The following is a 19,286-nucleotide window of genomic DNA, read 5'->3' as shown; positions in this document are numbered from 1 at the left end:
ATTACCTAAAAACCAACCTGGCGGGAGAGGCTGCTTCTTTGGTTTCGCATCTGAAAATCGAAGATGCCAACTACCGATTGGCTCTAGAGAAGCTGAAATCGAGGTACGACAAGCCTCGAGAGATTGCCAATCAGCATATAAAGCGATTCCTTTCCCAGCCAACGCTGACGTCGCCCTCGTCACATGGATTACGATCACTTCATGATGTGTCAGATGAGGTTATTCGGGCGCTGAAAGCAATGAATAAAGAAGACCGCGATACTTGGCTCTTGTTCATATTAAGTGAAAAGGTGGACCCGGAGACCAAACAATTGTGGTGTCAGAAAATGGCGGAAATGGATGAAGTCAACATCAATCTGCCGTGCTTCTTGAAGTTCATCGAGTCTCGCAGCTTTGCTCTCCAGTCAGCCCAGACTTCCCGACCGAAGGCAAGTGTTCCCTTCAAACCACCTTCCAAGGCGCCCTTTCCAATCAGAGGCGCTTCCGCATTCGTCGCCACGAATTCGTCGTTCTGCGATGTGTGCCATAAGCAGAAACATCAACTCTACCAATGTGGTAAGTTTCTCCACATGAACCAAGACGAACGGCTGGCTGTCGTCAACAGGATGAAAATGTGCAACAATTGCCTAAAAGTACATCCTGGTGAAAGTTGCAAATCAGGTACGTGTAGAAAATGCGACTTACCACACCACACTTTGCTGCACCCGGCGTCGTCTCCAGCATCTTCATCAGTCATGGCCCAAGCAAATTCGAGACCATCAGCACAGTCTTTGATTTCGGCCCTCGACTCACCCGGCCTAGATGCATCCAGTGTTCTTCTGGCAACCGTTTCCATCAATGTAATGGACTACCAGGGACGTCCGCATGCATGCCGTATTGTTTTAGATTGCGCTTCCCAGCTCAGTTTTATAAGCGAAAGTTTTTGTAGGCAACTCGGCATCAAAACATTCGCAGCAAGTATGGACCTCGAAGGCATTTCTGCTACTCCGGCACACTCCGACAAATGCACCGAAATCACAATTTCGCACCTCTGTACCATGCATGGTGTTAGAAAGGATTACCAGAATGCTACCTAGCAAACCAGCAATCATCGATGATTGGCCTATACCAGGAGCCATACATCTCGCAGATCCGCTCTTCCATCGTCCGGCAAAGGTAGAAATATTACTAGGCATCGAATTATTCTTTCAGCTGCTCGAGCCGGGCAAAATCGCACTCAGTCCCGACGACAGCCTACCAACACTACAAAATACCAAGCTCGGCTGGATAGTGGCTGGTCGTTATCACGAATCTGCCTCACCAGTAAGATATCAAGTATCTACCTGCCTGCTGACCAACACCGATGATGATCTCTCAAATCAGCTGCGCAAATTTTGGGAGATTGAGGAGTATGGCACAGCACCCAAACATTTAACCGACGAAGAGAAACGATGCGAGCAACATTTTTCTGATCACACCGTTCGAGATGAGACAGGCAAGTTCGTAGTTCGTCTTCCGTTTCTACGAGACCCCAATCAGCTAGGTGAGTCTAGGCAAACTGCAGAGAAAAGACTTCACCACATAGAAAGAAAGCTAGACCGTAATCCACAGTTAAAGGTAGAGTACCATGCGTTCATTCGTGAATATATTGAGCTCGGCCACATGACACTCGTAAACGATAAAAGCACACACCACTGCGTGGTCAAAACCACCAGTACAACTACTAAATGCCGTGTCGTTTTTGACGCTTCGGCCAAGACTACCAGTGGACTCTCATTGAATGATGTGCTTATGTGTGGCCCGGTCGTTCAAGATTCGTTGATCAATATTTTGATTCGATTTCGCCTTCCACCCATCGTGCTTGTTAGTGATGCCAAGCAAATGTATCGCATGGTATGGTTGAACGAGCTTGATCGTGACTTTTTGAAAATTCTGTGGAGATGGTCGAAGACGGATGATATTAGGGAATATCGGTTGAATACGGTCACCTTTGGGACGAAAAGCGCATCCTTCTTGGCTACAAAGTGCGTGCAGCAGCTTCTCGAATCGTATCGTCCTCAATATCCAGAAGCAGTTGAGAAGGCAGAGAAAGGAATTTATGTCGACAACATCCTGACTGGGGCATCATCTGAAGCCGAAGCAGTGGTTCTACGTGAACAACTCACAGAAATATTCGCTGCAGGAGGATTCCACCTGCGGAAATGGGCTTCGAACAGTGCAACAGTGTTAGAAGAAGTTCCTGATGAAGATCGAGAAGTGAAAATTTCTATAGTGGACAACGGAAGCAGTACCATCAAGGCACTCGGTATGCAATGGCAGCCGTGCAGTGACGAGCTCCACTTCACTTACCAGCTAACCGAGATCCTTCAGCCCACAAAGCGAATAATATTATCGCAAATTGCCAGCTTATTTGATCCCCTCGGCATTCTCTCTCCGATCATCGTAAAGGCTAAACTGGTAATGCAGCGAATGTGGGAGCTGAAGGTGGCCTGGGATGCAAATCCCCCCGGTGAGTTGATCAACGATTGGCTTATTTTGGTGCAAAAGTTCTCGCTTCTCAATTCGTTTCAGATTCCCCGAAATGTTATCGACATGAGAAACTGGACTCGTCTCTACCTGCACGGCTACTGCGACGCATCCGAGGTGGCAATGGGCGCCTGTGTCTACATTCGAGCCGTGGACGATGATGGCAATACTTCCTCCCATCTACTCTGCGCTAAATCCAAGCTGGCACCTATAGGCAACGGCAAAACAACCACACCTCGGCTGGAGTTATGTGCAGCTGTTATTCTCGCCAGGCTGATCTCCAACGTAAAAGATGCTCTTTCCACGACGAGATTCTATGAGATTCGTGCTTTCTCCGATTCGAAAGTTGTGCTGGCATGGCTGGCCGGTGGCGCGACAAGGTGGAAGACCTTCGTCGCTAATCGTGTTGCCGAAATTTCTACACATCTACCGTCTATCAATTGGTATCACGTCGGCACTCTTCTCAATCCCGCTGATCTGATCTCCCGTGGAGCATTTCCCGAGCAGCTTCAAGAAAATCCTCTCTGGTGGCATGGACCGTCTTGGGAACCACTGAATGTGAGTGATGAGTCAGCATTACAAGCCTTTCTCGATCCTGGCGAGCGGCGTCAAATGGACAGAGAGCAGCGAACCACAACCTTGGTGTGTTTGACTGTGTATGAAAACCGATTCTTGGATGACATGATGGCTAGATACTACCCGAGGCTGCAGCTTCTGCTGCGTATCACGGCAAGAATGCTACGTTTTAGGCACCCAGAGTATCGAAGCGCCACTCAACTCTCTCTAGATGAAATTGATTTTGCCTTGGAGAAGTACCTGCAACACACACAACAAAAACATTTTTTCGGAGAAATTAGCCGACTGCGAAGAGGCCTCAGCGTTGAACGTAGTAGTTCCTTACACCAGCTCAATCCATTTTTGGATAAAAACGGTGTCGTCAGGGTGGGCGGAAGGTTGCAGCTGTCTGACTTGACTTATGACAACAAGCATCCGATCTTGCTGCCTCGTCACGCAATATTGACAACGCTCATTCTCCTACACGAGCATCAAGAGCACCTTCACTGCGGCCCTCAGTCGTTATTGGCAATCGTACGAACGCGGTTCTGGATAGTGCGAGGCAGCAGTGCTTCACGTAAAGTGTGTCGGGATTGTATTAAGTGTAATCGAACCCGACCTGTACGATTGACACAACAAATGGGACCGTTGCCAGCAGATAGGTTGAAGCCACTTCCACCGTTTGTTATAACTGGAGTTGATTATGCCGGCCCGGTAAGCATCATAGGGCGACGAGCTCGCGGAGCAATACCTTCCAAAGGATACATTGCCCTTTTTGTTTGCTTCGGAACACGAGCAGTGCACATGGAGGCGGTCAGCGATCTCAATACATCGTCCTTTCTTGCGGCCTTCACAAGATTCACGAGTCGCTACGGAGTACCAAGCAAGATGTATTCGGATAATGCTACAAATCTGCGAGGAGCTCCGAGATTTATACCACCAGATCGATGCCAACGAGCACAGCGACGAGGTTAGCAGATTCTTCACCGACAAACGAGTGCAATGGCTTTTCATACCCGCTCGCTCTCCACACCATGGCGGGTTGTGGGAGGCTGGTATCAAGGTGGCAAAGGGGTCTCTTAACAAAATCGGAGGTAATTATAATTACACCTTTGAAGAACTAAGCACTGTTCTTGCTCAGGTATCAGCTTGTATGAACGCTCGCCCTATTTCTCCGATTTCGGATGACACCAACGATCCGCAAGCGCTAACACCCGCACACTCGAGATGGAGCTACGTCCAGCGTATTGCCCAGGATTTTCGTGCTCGGTGGCAATCTGAGTATGTGTTATCACTTCAACGTCTATCGAAATGGCAATCATCATCCCCGAATGTCATCGAAGGTGATTTTGTGCTCCTCGTCGAAGACAACGAAAAGCCGCAGCTGTGGCCTCTAGGACGTGTTTTGGAACTCTTTCCTGGGAAGGACGGACGTGTACGAGTTGTCGCGGTGAAGACAGCCAAGGGTATTTTCCGTCGGGACATCAGGAAGCTTCGACGATTCCCCCTCGACAACGACGAATATGTACCAGGAAGAAACGGGTCGGAAATTCCTACTCGTAATTTGGTGGGCGGAATATGTTAGCACCAGAATGAGGAGCTCTACCCTAGTCGACGCAACCACAAGCCATCGACTGCCTTTCCCGCTCCATAGCGACGATAGCCAACAAAGTGATTACTTAAAAATACTGTATCTCTCCTTATAGCACGATTGAATTTTATTGTGAGCCTTCTGCCCTTTGTTCACCTAGTTATATATATCCCCATGATCTGAAAGCAAATACAGTAGTAGTATAACCTGAATTATTGAAAACCACGCGCGTTTTTTAGTCTTACCCACATCTCGAAATCTCCCCGGTTAATGTCCGTACCGTGAATAGTTCCGAGCTTTTTTGGGACCTCGCTGTAACAGAAAGGTTGCGACGTGCTAGAACTGAAGCGGACAGGCTAGAAAGACACCGGGTGTTCCAAACAGCGAGCAGAGCTCTGAACTACGAAATCAAATGTAGTGAGAGAGCCTGCTTTGAAAAGCTGTGTATGATGGCCAATAATACTCCATGGGGGATGCATACAGGATATTGATGGCTAGCACCAACAGCACACCTCCTGAGAAATCCCAGGATCGTTGAAGGTTTGTTCCCGAAGCATGACTCATCGCCACACCGTACGAGTCAGTGAGCGTGGTTCCGCTAGTGTTTACGATGAGTTTATCGCCGTTGCAAGAAAACTTAAACTAAATAAGCCACCAGGACCTGATTGTATTCCTAACCTGGTCCTTAAGCACGCGATTCTTGCCGATCCAGATATGTTCAGGAGCTGCCTCCAACGTTGCCTAGAGAAGGAAACTTCCCAGATTGTTGGAAACGGCAGAAGTTGGTGCCTAGCCTAAGCCTAGGAAATCCCCAGATGAGCCCTCGACATACATACCAATTTGCCTACTCGACACAACTGGTAAGTTTTTAGACAGGGTGATCCTGAATAGATTGACGTACTATACGGAGTGTGCTGGTGGCTTTTCGGTCGGTAACGGAAACGCCTAAGATAGCGCGTGGTTTAAATAGGAGAGGTATTAGGTACTGTGCATTGATTACCCTAGATGTAAAGAATGCATTTAATAACACTAGCTGGGCAGCTATAGCTGATTCCCTACATCGCTTGAGAGTCCCGGATTATCTGTGCAAGATTCTGAAAAGCTATTTTCAGAACAGGATATTGTTAGTCAAAACCAACGCTCAATTTTACGAGCCACGTCGGTTATGCATGCCAAAGGGCTTCATTGGCGATAAAATCTTTATCGCGAATCGGTCCGGCGGTGCAGAGTCAGGTGCGTAGGCTTATAGCGGGTGTAGCATTGTCTATTATCCGATACGGTGTACCAGCATAATCCAAAGGACTGGAGGCCAGGTGCAATGTTAAGAAATTAATCAGGGTACACCGGGTGATGTGTTTGCGAGTTGCAAGCGCATACCGCACCATATCTTATGAGGCGGTATGCGTTATTGTTGGGATGATGCCGACAGACATACTTCTGGGGGAAGATGTGGAGTGCTTCAACGACAGGGACTCGGTGCAAGTGCGACGTGTCAAGAGAGCAGCCTCGTTGCTCAAATGACAAAGAGCATTGTACACCGCAGTCACAGGTCTTTGGACCCACAGGCTAATTCCGGATGTGTCGAATTGGGTTCTTACCGTCTGACCGACACCACAAACCGTTTAATCTACGCTCTACGTCACTAAGTGCATCGCGGAGCCCGGAGTCGATCGCCGAAGACCAGGATCTTGACTTCAAACGCTGCAACTACGATGCTGTTACCGAGGATAATCTTCTTCTTCTTATTGGCATTACATCCCCACACTGGGACAGAGCCGCCTCGCAGCTTAGTGTTCATGAAAGCACTTCCACAGTAGACTGGCCCAGGATACAAAAAGTCGTCCGATTCTACGGGGCACCCCCCAGGATTTTGCCTTTGGGTAAGAAAATCATTCTCTGAAAATTTCAGCCTGATCGGTTAGTTAGGCAATTGATTTGAAGTTAATATGGGGGTTTAAGCCGAAATATATGGGAAAATACACCTCTGTTACTATTTCGTACAGGAAATTGGATGGAAAAGCCCGATTGAGCCCAGATTTGCAGGAAATGAAGTTAACATGCCAATGAACAATTTGACATAGAATTCTACTATGATTAAATAAACTTTAAATTAGTTTTTAGCTGATTTATTTGGAGTTTGGTTGAGCACTTTGAAATTCATTAATTGCCTTGAAAACAAGCGCATGTAATCGAAGGTAGCTGCGATATGTGTTGTGGCGCGCGTGCAGTTACTTATGTTTCAGTGCGCGCGAAATCACGCTACGTATCCTCACTTCACTCCGTAGACACTGTGCTCGTAATTCGTACAACTATCCATGGTGGAACGCCGAGCTTCGACACCGGCGTAACGTTCTTCGTAATGCTCGCCGACGTTTTCTTCGACACCGTTCTGATGAAAACAAGACAGTTCTTCGAATGCTTGAAGCAGAATATGACGATTGTTTGTCCTCCCCTTTCCGTGAATACATTTTTCGTGTTGAAGATGCGGTCAAATCAGATCCTTTTTGTTTTTGGCGTCACATCCGTAGTAGACAAAAAATCAAATAACCGCTGGATATGTCTTTCGGCGACGAAACTAGCATAGACGAGTCCGACTCTTCCGAACTCTTCGCAAAATTCTTCAAGACTGTCTACAACACTGACTCTCCACGAATCCATCCGGAGCAACTAAACTCTGCCTCTGCCCATTGACCTGTTGTCGCCCATGAACTCCGCCACATGCTGGCCACCCAGTTCACCACCCAATTCGCCACCATGAGCCACCCATTCGATGTTTTTCTAGGCGTCCCTGGTGGTGAGTAGTGGTATCATTGTCGTCCTTTCATGGAGCAGTGTAGTGTTGGGTGCGTTTGGATTTGTGGGAGCAGAGACATTTAACACTTAACAACCGCGATTATTTTCCATTTTTTTAAAACAAATAAATACGAATACTACAACGCGAAAAATCTCACCAATCTTGGACAACACACTGACACTCGTTACAAAAGCGAAGTAATTTTTTTTTAGATTCTGGGCAGTTTCACCGTAAGGAATTGTTGGAATGTTGATCTTTCGGAAATACTTTCGTAAATAGATCGCTTACACCCCCTTGTTTTTTTGCTCGTAGATTGGAACAACGATCCAAAAAATTTCAATACGTTTTCAATTGTATGATTTTTTGATTCAAAGTTATGCATCGTTTCATCTTTTAAGTGGATTTCACCTTTGAAATATCGATCACCGGGCCAACCGGGCTGTTCGGAGATTATCAAAATTGGCGGAAAAGCTTTTAGCACACTAATTTCAGGGTAAATGTTCCATTTGGTGGGTCACACCCTATCATGATCTTGCCTTGAAAAACTTACCACTTTTATCTAAAGCGTGTCCTAGAGTGTATGTAATTAAGAGTGGCGACACTGTCAGAATTGGAACAAAATTCATCTGTCATTCCCATACAAAATCGTGTTCCAAACGAGCAGGAGACCTGTCAAATGCGGCACATGTCGCCACTCTTAATTACATACACTCTGGCGTGTCCCATATCAAATTGCAAACCGGGAAAAACGTAGAAAATTAACCGATGAGTATTTTCTCTTAGAATTTCGGGCTGAAGTAGTTTAGAGTGCATTGTTCCCACTGAATATTTATAACTGTCAGTTTTTAAAAAAAATGAAAAAAAAAGGCATCACCCAAAAAATGCAAAGGAATCGTGCAGTAAATACGAAACTTTGAGCATCGAACGGAAGAAGAAATGTGGTCAGATTGGATGTTCTATTAGTGATCAAGACCAACTTTTCAAACGGAATCCGAATAACGCTTGCTGACGTTTAATTTTCTTTCTCTTGCACGCACACAGAAAGGATAAGATTTGTTTTCATCTTTCGTTCAGAGAGCCAGACCGGGAAGGACTGAATAAATACAATCTGCAAAAGGCTCCAAATCGTGATGAACGGCGAAATACGGCGGGACAGTCATAAGCCCGGAAACTGTACACCCAGATGCTGACGAAGCCTCATTGTCTCACCATGGATGATGACTCTTACGTCAAGGCGGACTTCCGTCAGCTTCCGGGGCTACTGTGCTTTACCGCCTAGCAAAAGTTTGATGTTTCAAAGGAAGTAAGGAAGCAGAAACTTTCAAAATTTCCCAAGAAATACATGATTTTGCATGCGATGTGCTCATGTGGTAAACGAAGTGCGCAGTTCGTGACTACCGGGACTGTTAACGGGGAGATCTATCTCAAGGAGTGTCTATAGAAGCGTCTGCTTCCTCTATTAAAGCAACACGAGGGTTTCTCGATGTTTGGCCGGATCTAGATTTGTGCCACTATTCAAAGGTTGTCCTGGAGTGGTACGAAGCTACAAAGTCACTTGACGTGGGACATCCTTTATCCTTCTTCTTATTAGATGTGCATTCTGAATGTGATTCAACTCTCAATATTATTCAACATTCATTTCATTATCGCAGTCAACTAGCGATTTCAATTATAAAGCACTTCATTGTTTATCCCATCCTTAACAACGTTGAAAATCATAACCACCTCATTTACAATGTGAAATTTTGCTTGACGATCCCAGGATTGCAACGCAACTCAATTAACCCACTTCATCAAGATAAGAACCATTAACAATATGCATTCCTTATCCACATACCACCTCTCAGTAACTGCGATAGACAAACGCAAATGACACCAGCGTCAAAACAAAGCACCAATTGTTTCACTCCACACGTGCATGGGAATACACGAAACGAAAACTCCACTCCAGCTCCACACCGCACTGTTCCATCCATTCTTCGACGCGAATAGAGCCAAGAGAGCGAACGCGAATCATGACTCATTCTCAACGCACCCTTCTTCGCCTTCCTCAATGACGCCACGCAGCATGATGCTCTTGCGCTACCATCGAAATTTCCCCCAAAAATGACGTCATATTTCCAACCAGTGGAAACTTTCCCCTCTGGCGGTCCACTTGGGTCGCATTCCACCCGTCAGCCTCCAACGGGACACGCGAAATTCATCAAAAGTGTTCGCAGATGTCAGCCAGAGGCCACAAATCATCTCGCGTCGCGACTGCGATGCTTCTCGACTTGTATTTACTCCTGCTCATTTGCATAATAAATATAAAATGCTCCGCGGCTGACGGTCCCGACCGCTTTGGGAGACGAGTCACTTTTTGTTAGCGCATCAGAGACACCAGAACGCGAGACTCTGACTTGATTCTAATTTTAGCATCCCGAAAAATTTCCCGATATTTCACATTCCCGACATTTCTTCTTCTTCATGCGAAACTCATTCACTCTGACACTCTTTCACTCCGGTTTGAATATTTGGGAAGGGATTCATTGGAAAAGGAGTCGAAATTTTCATCCGGACCTATCAAAGAGCTCCTCGCTCTCTATTGTTTGTTTCGACATCCAGACGCACTGAACTGAATCTCGAATGACATTGTGGGAGCTTGGGAGAAAAAGAAGTAAAATCGTCTTACCTCGAGGTCGTCTCGAAGAAGTTGGACTCGCGGTTCATCAGTTCCGATCTAAATTTGGACATCTCCTCCTCCATCTTTCGCATCTCGGAGTCGAACCGCTCGCGGATGCTGGCGAACTCCGTATCGATCACGCTGAAGTCTCCGAGCTTGATCGGAATGTTGCGCTTGTTTGCACTGTCGGCCATTTTCACCGGGGGGCTTTTGTTGTTGTTTTTTTAGTAGCGAAATACAGGCACCCTGACAGTGCTGATAACAACAATCACACGACGTCGATTGAGGGCTGTCAAAAATCAATCACTTTCCGTTTCGAACGAACGGAGCTCTCACTTTCACCGAAACTCACAACCTCAAGGTTTCAAATCGATGCTATCAGAAGTGTGCTACTGTTTGTCAAGGGGCAAGGTCACACTTTCCTTCTTTTTCGCTGCACGAACTCACACTGCTTGCGATTTTTTTATTGCACTAGCTTCACACTCTGTACTTCTCTGTTCAATCGAATCCGATTGGTCTGGCTGTGTAGGGTACGGGATACCGATACGGGAAACTCTCTTCTGCGACTGAATTGCTCTGCGCGTGAAGCGAACGCTTTTATTCGATTGACCGGTCGCTGTTCGATGCATGAGGTTCACAATGAAAAGGGGATTTGAATGGGTGAGCGTCGCGAAAGCACGAGAGTCGGGAGCTTCTCTCGCGAAAAATCGGAGAGCGGAGAGTAAAGCGGCAACCCGACGAAAAAAAACGTTCGTTCGAGTGTAAAATTCTAGAAAGAACTTGCGTGTTCTATCTGAATTACCTCATAATACAGATTGTGAATCAAACACAGTACAGCAGATTCATCAAGAGCTCTGTTGTCTTTAAAAGGATTGAAATACTGAACCAAGCGACAACAACGACGATCTGAATCATGGACTGTTGTCGCCCACGTGGACCAAGTGTCGGTTAGCAGGTTTCAGATTGATCGTCATCGTAGTAATTTGAATCATTCGAGTGCGTGGTTGCGAGCCGCACATCAATGCGATCGTGCAACGGTTACCTGCTGCATGCTCTGGGCTGTTGTCGTCGGACGAGTTCCGATTAAGGAACAATTTAGAGCCTCCTACATATTGTTCCATATTTGTGATCCAAGCCAAACGATGACGAAGAAGTTAGAAATAGAGAAATAGAGTAAGGTTGTGATAGAGCCATATTTGCTTAGAAACAGTTCATACATACATTCCAAATCAAATTTTTGATTTGGTTGGTTGTCGTTATTTAGATATTTATGTATTAATCCGCCTGGTACACATCAATTCATCGTTTAGATTACAAAGTGGCCATCCTTTCTAAGCCAATGGAGAGATATCAGCTTCCACACTGATACTCTTTCCTCCCTCTTTATACGGGAGTTTTGCAGAAAAAAGTTCGTGAGACTTATCCCACCACAAATATTGCCCTCCACTCGCTTTCAAATCCAGTTCTATAAAACATTCTTCATGCCTGCCGTATCCTAACGGAACTATCAAATTTTTACTTTCGCCTCTAATTCTATCATGAGCAGCATTTCCGTAGCATTGTAAAAAAACTTTTTTATATAATTCTTATTGTATGCTGATAAGTAAAGACAAAACAATCATCATTAAAAACAAAAATCAAAACGATTCCATAAGTCAGTCATTTAATTGCAATGCTTTTTAAATACAATACGATAATTGCAACAGTTTTGCAGTTATCGGACCGCTAAACTTCAAAACGATGTCAAACGCACTGACAGGCTGCACAATCAGATGCACTTTTATTGTGTATACCATTTAGCATCTGAAATGCGTTGCAGTTCTTGAATGGTATGAGCTAACTGAAACTCAAGCATGTTGCAGTTATTGAACGGTTAGCGTAACTATTTTAAGGTGACGAGGGTGGCGCTTATGCCAGTGGGTGCACTTCTCTAGAGTGTTTGCATGAACGAACGATCACATTGGCGCCCAACGTTGGATTTCGCTTTCAAGCTTAATAATTCTTATTTCCCTTGAAGATACCTGCAGCAGTTACAAATTGCTAGCTCGTTGACACCTTTTGTTACCATTCAGATGGTTCAGACTCAAAAGCAGTACAGTGCCCGTTCGATTATTGCAAGACCGATTATTGCAACGCTTTTTAATTGCAAGTTCGATTATTGCAACGTGTTGCAATTAAAAAGCAGATAACCGTCACTTTCAGATGTCAAAATATCGGTCTGTCATTTGAGGCGGGGGACTTTCCAATGGTAATGCATAAAAAAATTCAAAAGCTAGTTGAAAAAACATCATTTTCTATTTCTCTGAAAATTTGCATTAATAATCACAAAAAACATCAAAAATAGATACAAAAATCAACTAATTAAGGATTCATCATTTCATTTATTTAGTTAACATCTAAACAGATAACACTGAATCAACAATTTGACGCCACAATGCACGGTTCGAGGCCGCATCTCTCCATCCTCGGATACGCCCCACGCTCGCCAAGTCGTTCTGCACCTGGTCTGCCCATCTCGCTCGCTGCGCTCCACGCCGTCTCGTACCTGCCGGATCGGAAGCGAACACCATCTTTGCAGGGTTGCCGTCCGGCATTCTTGCAACATGTCCTGCCCATCGTACCCTTCCGGCTTTAGCTACCTTCTGGATACTGGGTTCGCCGTAGAGTTGGGCGAGCTCATGGTTCATTCTTCGCCGCCACACCGTCTTCTTGCACACCGCCAAAGATGGTCCTAAGCACCCGTCTCTCGAATACTCCGAGTGCTTGCAAGTCCTCCTCGAGCATTGTCCATGTTTCATGTCCGTAGAGGACTACCGGTCTTATTAACGTCTTGTACATGACACATTTGGTGCGGTGGCGAATCTTTTTCGACCGCAGTTTCTTCTGGAGCCCGTAGTAGGCCCGACTTCCACAGATGATGCGCCTTCGTATTTCACGACTAACGTTGTTGTCAGCCGTTAGCAAGGATCCGAGGTAAACGAATTCCTCGACCACCTCGAAGGTATCCCCGTCTATCGTAACACTGCTTCCCAGGCGGGCCCTGTCGCGCTCGGTTCCGCCCACAAGCATGTACTTTGTCTTTGACGCATTCACCACCAGTCCAACTTTTGTTGCTTCACGTTTCAGGCGGGTGTACAGTTCTGCCACCTTTGCAAATGTTCGGCCGACAATGTCCATGTCATCCGCGAAGCAAATAAATTGACTGGATCTGTTGAAAATCGTACCCCGGCTGTTACACCCGGCTCTCCGCATGACACCTTCTAGCGCAATGTTGAACAACAGGCACGAAAGTCCATCACCTTGTCTTAGTCCCCGGCGCGATTCGAACGAACTGGAGTGTTCGCCCGAAATCTTCACACAGTTTTGCACACCATCCACCGTTGCTCTGATCAGTCTGGTAAGCTTCCCAGGGAAGCTGTTCTCGTCCATAATTTTCCATAGCTCTACGCGGTCTATACTGTCGTATGCCGCCTTGAAATCAACGAACAGATGGTGCGTTGGGACCTGGTATTCACGGCATTTTTGAAGGATTTGCCGTACAGTAAAGATCTGGTCCGTTGTCGAGCGGCCGTCAACGAAGCCGGCTTGATAACTTCCCACGAACTCGTTCACTAATGGTGACAGACGACGGAAGATGATCTGGGATATCACTTTGTAGGCGGCATTAAGGATGGTGATCGCTCGAAAGTTCTCACACTCCAGTTTGTCGCCTTTCTTGTAGATGGGGCATATAACCCTTCCTTCCACTCCTCCGGTAGCTGTTCGGTTTCCCAGATTCTGACTATCAGTTTGTGCAGGCAAGTGGCCAGCTTTTCCGGGCCCATCTTGATGAGCTCAGCTCCGATACCATCCTTACCAGCTGCTTTATTGGTCTTTAGCTGTTGAATGGCATCCTTAACTTCCCTCAAGGTGGGGGCTGGTTGGCTTCCATCGTCCGCTGAACTGACGTAGTCATCTCCTCCGCTGCCTTGACTTTCACTGCCTGTACTCTCAGCGCCATTCAGATGTTCCTCGTAGTGCTGCTTCCACCTTTCGATCACCACACGTTCGTCCGTCAAGATGCTCCCATCCTTATCCCGGCACATTTCGGCTCGCGGCACGAAGCCTTTGCGGGATGCGTTGAGCTTCTGATAGAACTTGCGTGTATCTTGAGAACGGCACAGCTGTTCCATCTCCTCGCACTCCGCTTCTTCCAGGCGGCGTTTCTTCTCCTGAAAAAAGGCGGGTCTGCTGTCTCCGCTTCCGTCTATAACGTTCCACGTTCTGCCGGGTACCTTGCTGCAGCGCAACCGCCCGCGCTGCGTCCTTCTCCTCCAGAATCTGTCTGCACTCTTCGTCGAACCAATCGTTCCGTCGACTTCGACCCATATACCCGACGTTGTTCTCCGCTGCGTCGTTAATGGATAATTAAGCTAACTAATTAAGGATACCAACAGTTTTGCATATCCGGTAATGTTGTAAGCCATAATTGGAGCAATGCAATAACTTCAAGGTAAACTTTTAACACTTTACTTCAATTATTAGCTTATTATTAGATTAGACTTTACTTCAATTAGATAAGTACAATAATATGTATAAGATATATGCAATGTACATATGCATATATGTATACCTTTTCCGATACAAACATGACCCCTAAATTAAAGAAATATAGAGGCATCTGTTATTTTTTATTAAACAGCGCATTGCACCTTTTATTGAAACCATTCGATATTATCACAACAACATTTTCTTGGTGAACTGGGGCCGAAGCTGCGCCTGGCACATGATTCAAGGCTTTTCCGTTGTTCCGAATGAACCAGTGCCGGATGCTTTGTTGTTTGCATCCATTTTAGATTGAGCTGAAAGAGAACCACATCCAAGGGGTAAGCCACTCGGCACACTTCCAAAAAGACTAACTGTGCCCACTGTGCCCTGAAGTGTGCCGACATGTGCCGAAATAAAAATAATATTGTTTTTGGCAGCACTGGATTTAATGATAAATCGGCATCACGGTAATATATTGTTTATGTTTATTTACCACGCGTCGGAAATTTTGGAAATTTTTAAATGGATCACCAACCGGACCAGCGGAAACTACTAGGCCCTGTTCCTTCCCATGTAAGCTTCAAAATCCTTGTACCGTATATTGGTGAATATGCTGATATCCGTCTTTATTCTACTCTACAGGAATAACTAACATTACTGATGGATTTCAACGGGCAAATAGCTCCAACAAAAAAGGAGGAAGTGAAGAAAAAGATGTTTATTCCGGAGAAAAATATACATTTACAGTGATTTCATGTTCCGTCGGTGTGTTCCAACACGACAGGTTAAAATCATTGCCGATTACCAGGGGAACTACACGACCCCGAGCTACGTACCGTTCATCGGTACGCAGCTCCAGATCAAAGATGCCGCCAAGAACTAGATTATCATGAACGGTAACATCATCTGAACGGTATTACAACTCGAACCAGCCCCAGGCCGACATGAAGCACTGTTTTGGACGTGTTATGTGCTCTCGATCGAATCGCTTCACCCACAAATGTAAGCGCAGATATAAGAAGGGTCTGCCGACGCCCTGTATCTCCGCACATCATGTGAAATAAACGCGTAATTCGTACCTTTCCGCCACCGACTCAGGCAAGCATTGGAATTGGGTTGTTTAGCCAAGAAAAATATGAGGTTTTTTATAGTTTAACATAAAGAGCATGATTTGCTGATCTCCAACATATTTTTATTTTGTTTGTAAACCTTTTATTTACATTTTTATACAGCAAACAATAAGCCATTTCAATCGATAGAATGACACTAACATTCATACAATGACAGTTGACCCATGCAGCATAAGAACAAATTTTTAGTCCCATACAAATTTAAAATGAAAATTAAAAATAGTTCCGGGGCTCCAAAAATTCTGAAAAATTGGGGTTAGGCTCAGTTTTTAATGCAGATTCAGAATATGTAAAAACATATATACCCCTAAACAACCCAATTCATTGACCTCTTACACCCCAATTTGAAGAACTGAACGCCAGATCGTACACTTATTACGTAAGCATGTTTTCTGGGTTTTCTACACCCCCTCCCCTTATGTAAGATTTCTTTCATCCAAAGGTTTTTTATTAATACAATGCGTAAGAAACCGACTCCCTCCATCCATAAGTGCTTACGTAATATGTGTACGGCCGCTTTATGTTTCATTTGCATTTGATATGTAACCTAATAAAATATACATTTAATCGAACTTATTTTAAAAAGAAAATTATAAGGAGCTTTTTAGTGGAATGGATTTTTATTAAATTAAATTATGTTTTCTTTTTTCTCCATTTAAAACATCTTAACGTTTCCATCAAAAATGGTTATATGCTCATCGGCGTTCTTGTTTGTACCATACTCCTTCGTCGTTATCTCCCAGTCGTACAAAGGTACTGCCGCTGAACCGCGAAGCTTCCAGCGCTGAGATCAGAGTGGGTGCTAGATCCCAGATAATCATGCCGAAACTAAAATGAGCAATCCTTTTAGCGCTGATGGATCTGATTGCTATCGAGGATAACTATTTCCTTAGACTGCAGTACTGAAGAATTGCCATAAAGAGCTTAAAAGACAGCGATGCAACGACCTTTAAAGAAAAACAATAAAAATATCAGCTTCAATCGCAAATACAAATACAACAGATACAACAAAAAAGGTACGAGGATTTGTTTAGTGAGATGACTGATTCCATATTTGCTATTTCATTTATCAACGAATACATCGTCCGAAACGTCATTTATTATTGCATCCCGGAGTTGCAAGCGGAACCCTCGGCGAAACCTTCTTGATACCATTTCAAATGGAATGTTCATTCTTTAGCAGTTCAAACAAAATTATTTTTGAATTTCGAGCTCAATCCTAGAATTTCGAATCGAATCGTATTTGGGGTTCCCAGACGGAATCCTCTGGGTATTTTTGCTCTTCAGAACGCGCGCCAACTTTTGTAACACGAGCATGCACGCGTTGTATTTTGAACAACAGCTTGGGCGTTTATTGTTTGCGGGGCTAGCATATGTGCGACGTCTAAATGTGGTGGATATATCATAACCTATACGATTTTCAAAGTTGTTGTCTTCTACAAAGTAGTTCAGGTGGTGTAAACCGCCAGACCACCCGGAATCCCCAAAAGAATTTTGTTCTGAATTTCCGTTTATAATCCTTAAATAATTCTGCTCTGAATACCCAAACTAATTCCTAAACTAACCCGCTTAGAATTCTCAGAGAATTTCGCTCGCAATCCATAAAGGAACTCCTAAAAATCTCGTTAATTACCGGAGAGTTATTTGCGAAATCCCCAAAGATTGCGTTCGGAATCTACAGAGGATTTTGGTCTGAAGCCAGAATTAATTCTTTTGAATCTATTCTAAGGGATTCTAGAAATATTCCGTTTGGAATCGAATATGTTGGGAAAATCGTTTGATTGTTTAATTTCTTACTAAGCAGGTACTTACGTTGCGTCCTTTGTACACTCTTGGATTTTCGGGACATCGATAATCCAATCCTTATTAAAAGTGGTTGCATCCTTTTAACCGTATTACTCAGTGGAGAAAGTCGTGACTGTGTGGCATCCCATCCAAATTTTTCTACAGTCGTTTTAGAGCTTTATAAAGTGGCTGTGGCTAAATAGAAATAAGAGATGAAAAGCAAATTATTTTAAAATAAATATATAAAAACTTACCAGAATAGATTATTACGGGCTTTTTCTTCCATGTTTTAAGCCAGCGAAGATGGTTCTTGATGGCGATCTGACGGCCATGAAAAAATGCAATGCGCAACGAGCAAAGTTGAACGATCTGGGAGACGATTCACGGCCCCTTTGTAGACTGCATACTAGGCGACGTGCAATTATTACCTGTCCTAGAATCAATGGCGGTGTCTATCAAATCTTCATGATAGGACACAACTGTAGAAACTTCTTAAGCCAAAAAACGCTCCTACGTTTCTTAAATATGTTCTGCGTTCTGACGTGATCCGGTCGAGGCGCATCAGGTGATCCTAGTGAACATTTACCTTCCAGTTTTGCAGTTTGCAGAATTGAAATATAGCGCACATGAACCATCCGCTGGCACTACCGATGAAAAGTATGCTGGAGGTGTCGCCACAGTGGTACTAGCATTTCCATTACTGCTCGTCCCAGAGGACGCCAACGGATTGAAACTCGAGAGTGATACGGCAATTTGTGGGCTATGCTGTTGAGAAATACTTTTGCTGAAGATAATGCCGATGCGAGACAGGATAATATTGCATTGGGTAAAATGGCAAATTCTGCGTTTTTCTATGAAACGATAGATTTGTTTCAGGTTACTGGAGTTGGCGGCCAGCATCGGATTTTGTAGAGGGTTTGTTTATACTGCTGGGCGGGCGCGTTGATTGATGGTGTTTTTCCGTATATGTACAAGGTTCTAAATAATCTGAAAGTGGAGAATAAAGTATATTATTGTAGCTTGTAGTTATCCCATAAATTTTCGGTGAATCTTACCATTTCCGTCGCAATTCCACTGAATTGCGTTTGATGGAGTTATAAACATCTGATGGATTGATGTTTTACGCTTTGACACTTTCATGACAACCCAGCTGTCAAAACAGGAAATCGTAAAGAAGGGTGCCCAGACGTGCCAAAAATGTGCCGAAGTGTGCCCACGGCACATTGTGCCGAGTGGTTTACCCCTTGACCACATCTTATTGTTGCTGATCGTTTACAATTTTTGCTATCAAAGCCTAAGAAATCGTAAATCATTAAGGAATTATGCAATCTATTATTTACATACATGCAATCCGTCGATTCGTTGAAACCACTTTGATGGGTACTGATAAAAATAAACATTGATATGCCCCTTCGCTTTTTTGACATTCGATTTGGTATCTGTCAGTTGTTGCAATTATCGAATGCCATTCGTTAGATGCAATGTAAATATTTTGCAATAATCGAACGGGCACTGTACTGAAATTTTTCAATTTCTATGAAAGGTGTCTCGTGATGTTTAAATATCTGCCCTTCACATTCGTGCAAATAGCCGGCATCATATACCCGTCCGCCACCCATTTGCCGTTATCGACAGGGACGTTGTACGGATCGGACAGGAAGTGACATCGGTCCTCGACTACGAGACTGACTGCCACAACTGCTGAGCAGATGCACAGTGGTTAAGATTCAGCTGTGT

General features: G+C 44.6%; 1 protein-coding gene and 1 long non-coding RNA gene across 5 annotated transcripts in view; both read right to left on the bottom strand.

The window, feature by feature from the left end:
- The window catches only part of LOC134207732 (heat shock protein beta-1), a 68,059-nt gene extending 57,340 nt beyond the window's left edge, over positions 1–10,719 (bottom strand). For 2 of the 4 annotated variants that reach the window (XM_062683585.1, XM_062683584.1), the window contains exon 1: positions 10,117–10,715. In XM_062683585.1, coding sequence (XP_062539569.1) covers positions 10,117–10,301 — 185 coding nt within the window. In that variant the 5' untranslated portion in view covers positions 10,302–10,715. Of the gene's footprint in view, positions 1–10,116 lie in introns of all 4 variants that reach the window. The other 2 variants (XM_062683582.1, XM_062683586.1) reach the window with 2 other exon arrangements.
- Positions 10,720–15,306: 4,587 nt separating this feature from the next.
- Positions 15,307–18,750, bottom strand: LOC134215837 (uncharacterized). Its single transcript, XR_009980327.1, has 4 exons — positions 18,605–18,750; positions 17,804–18,536; positions 17,577–17,744; positions 15,307–16,711 (listed from the first exon to the last, which is right to left on the bottom strand). It is a non-coding gene; the product is annotated as an uncharacterized LOC134215837 (long non-coding RNA).
- Between the last annotated feature and the right edge of the window lie 536 nt (positions 18,751–19,286).

This window comes from Armigeres subalbatus, chromosome 1 (assembly GCF_024139115.2).
Source record: "Armigeres subalbatus isolate Guangzhou_Male chromosome 1, GZ_Asu_2, whole genome shotgun sequence".
Lineage (NCBI taxonomy): Eukaryota > Metazoa > Arthropoda > Insecta > Diptera > Culicidae > Armigeres > Armigeres subalbatus.
This window is presented reverse-complemented; position numbering and strand designations above follow the sequence as displayed.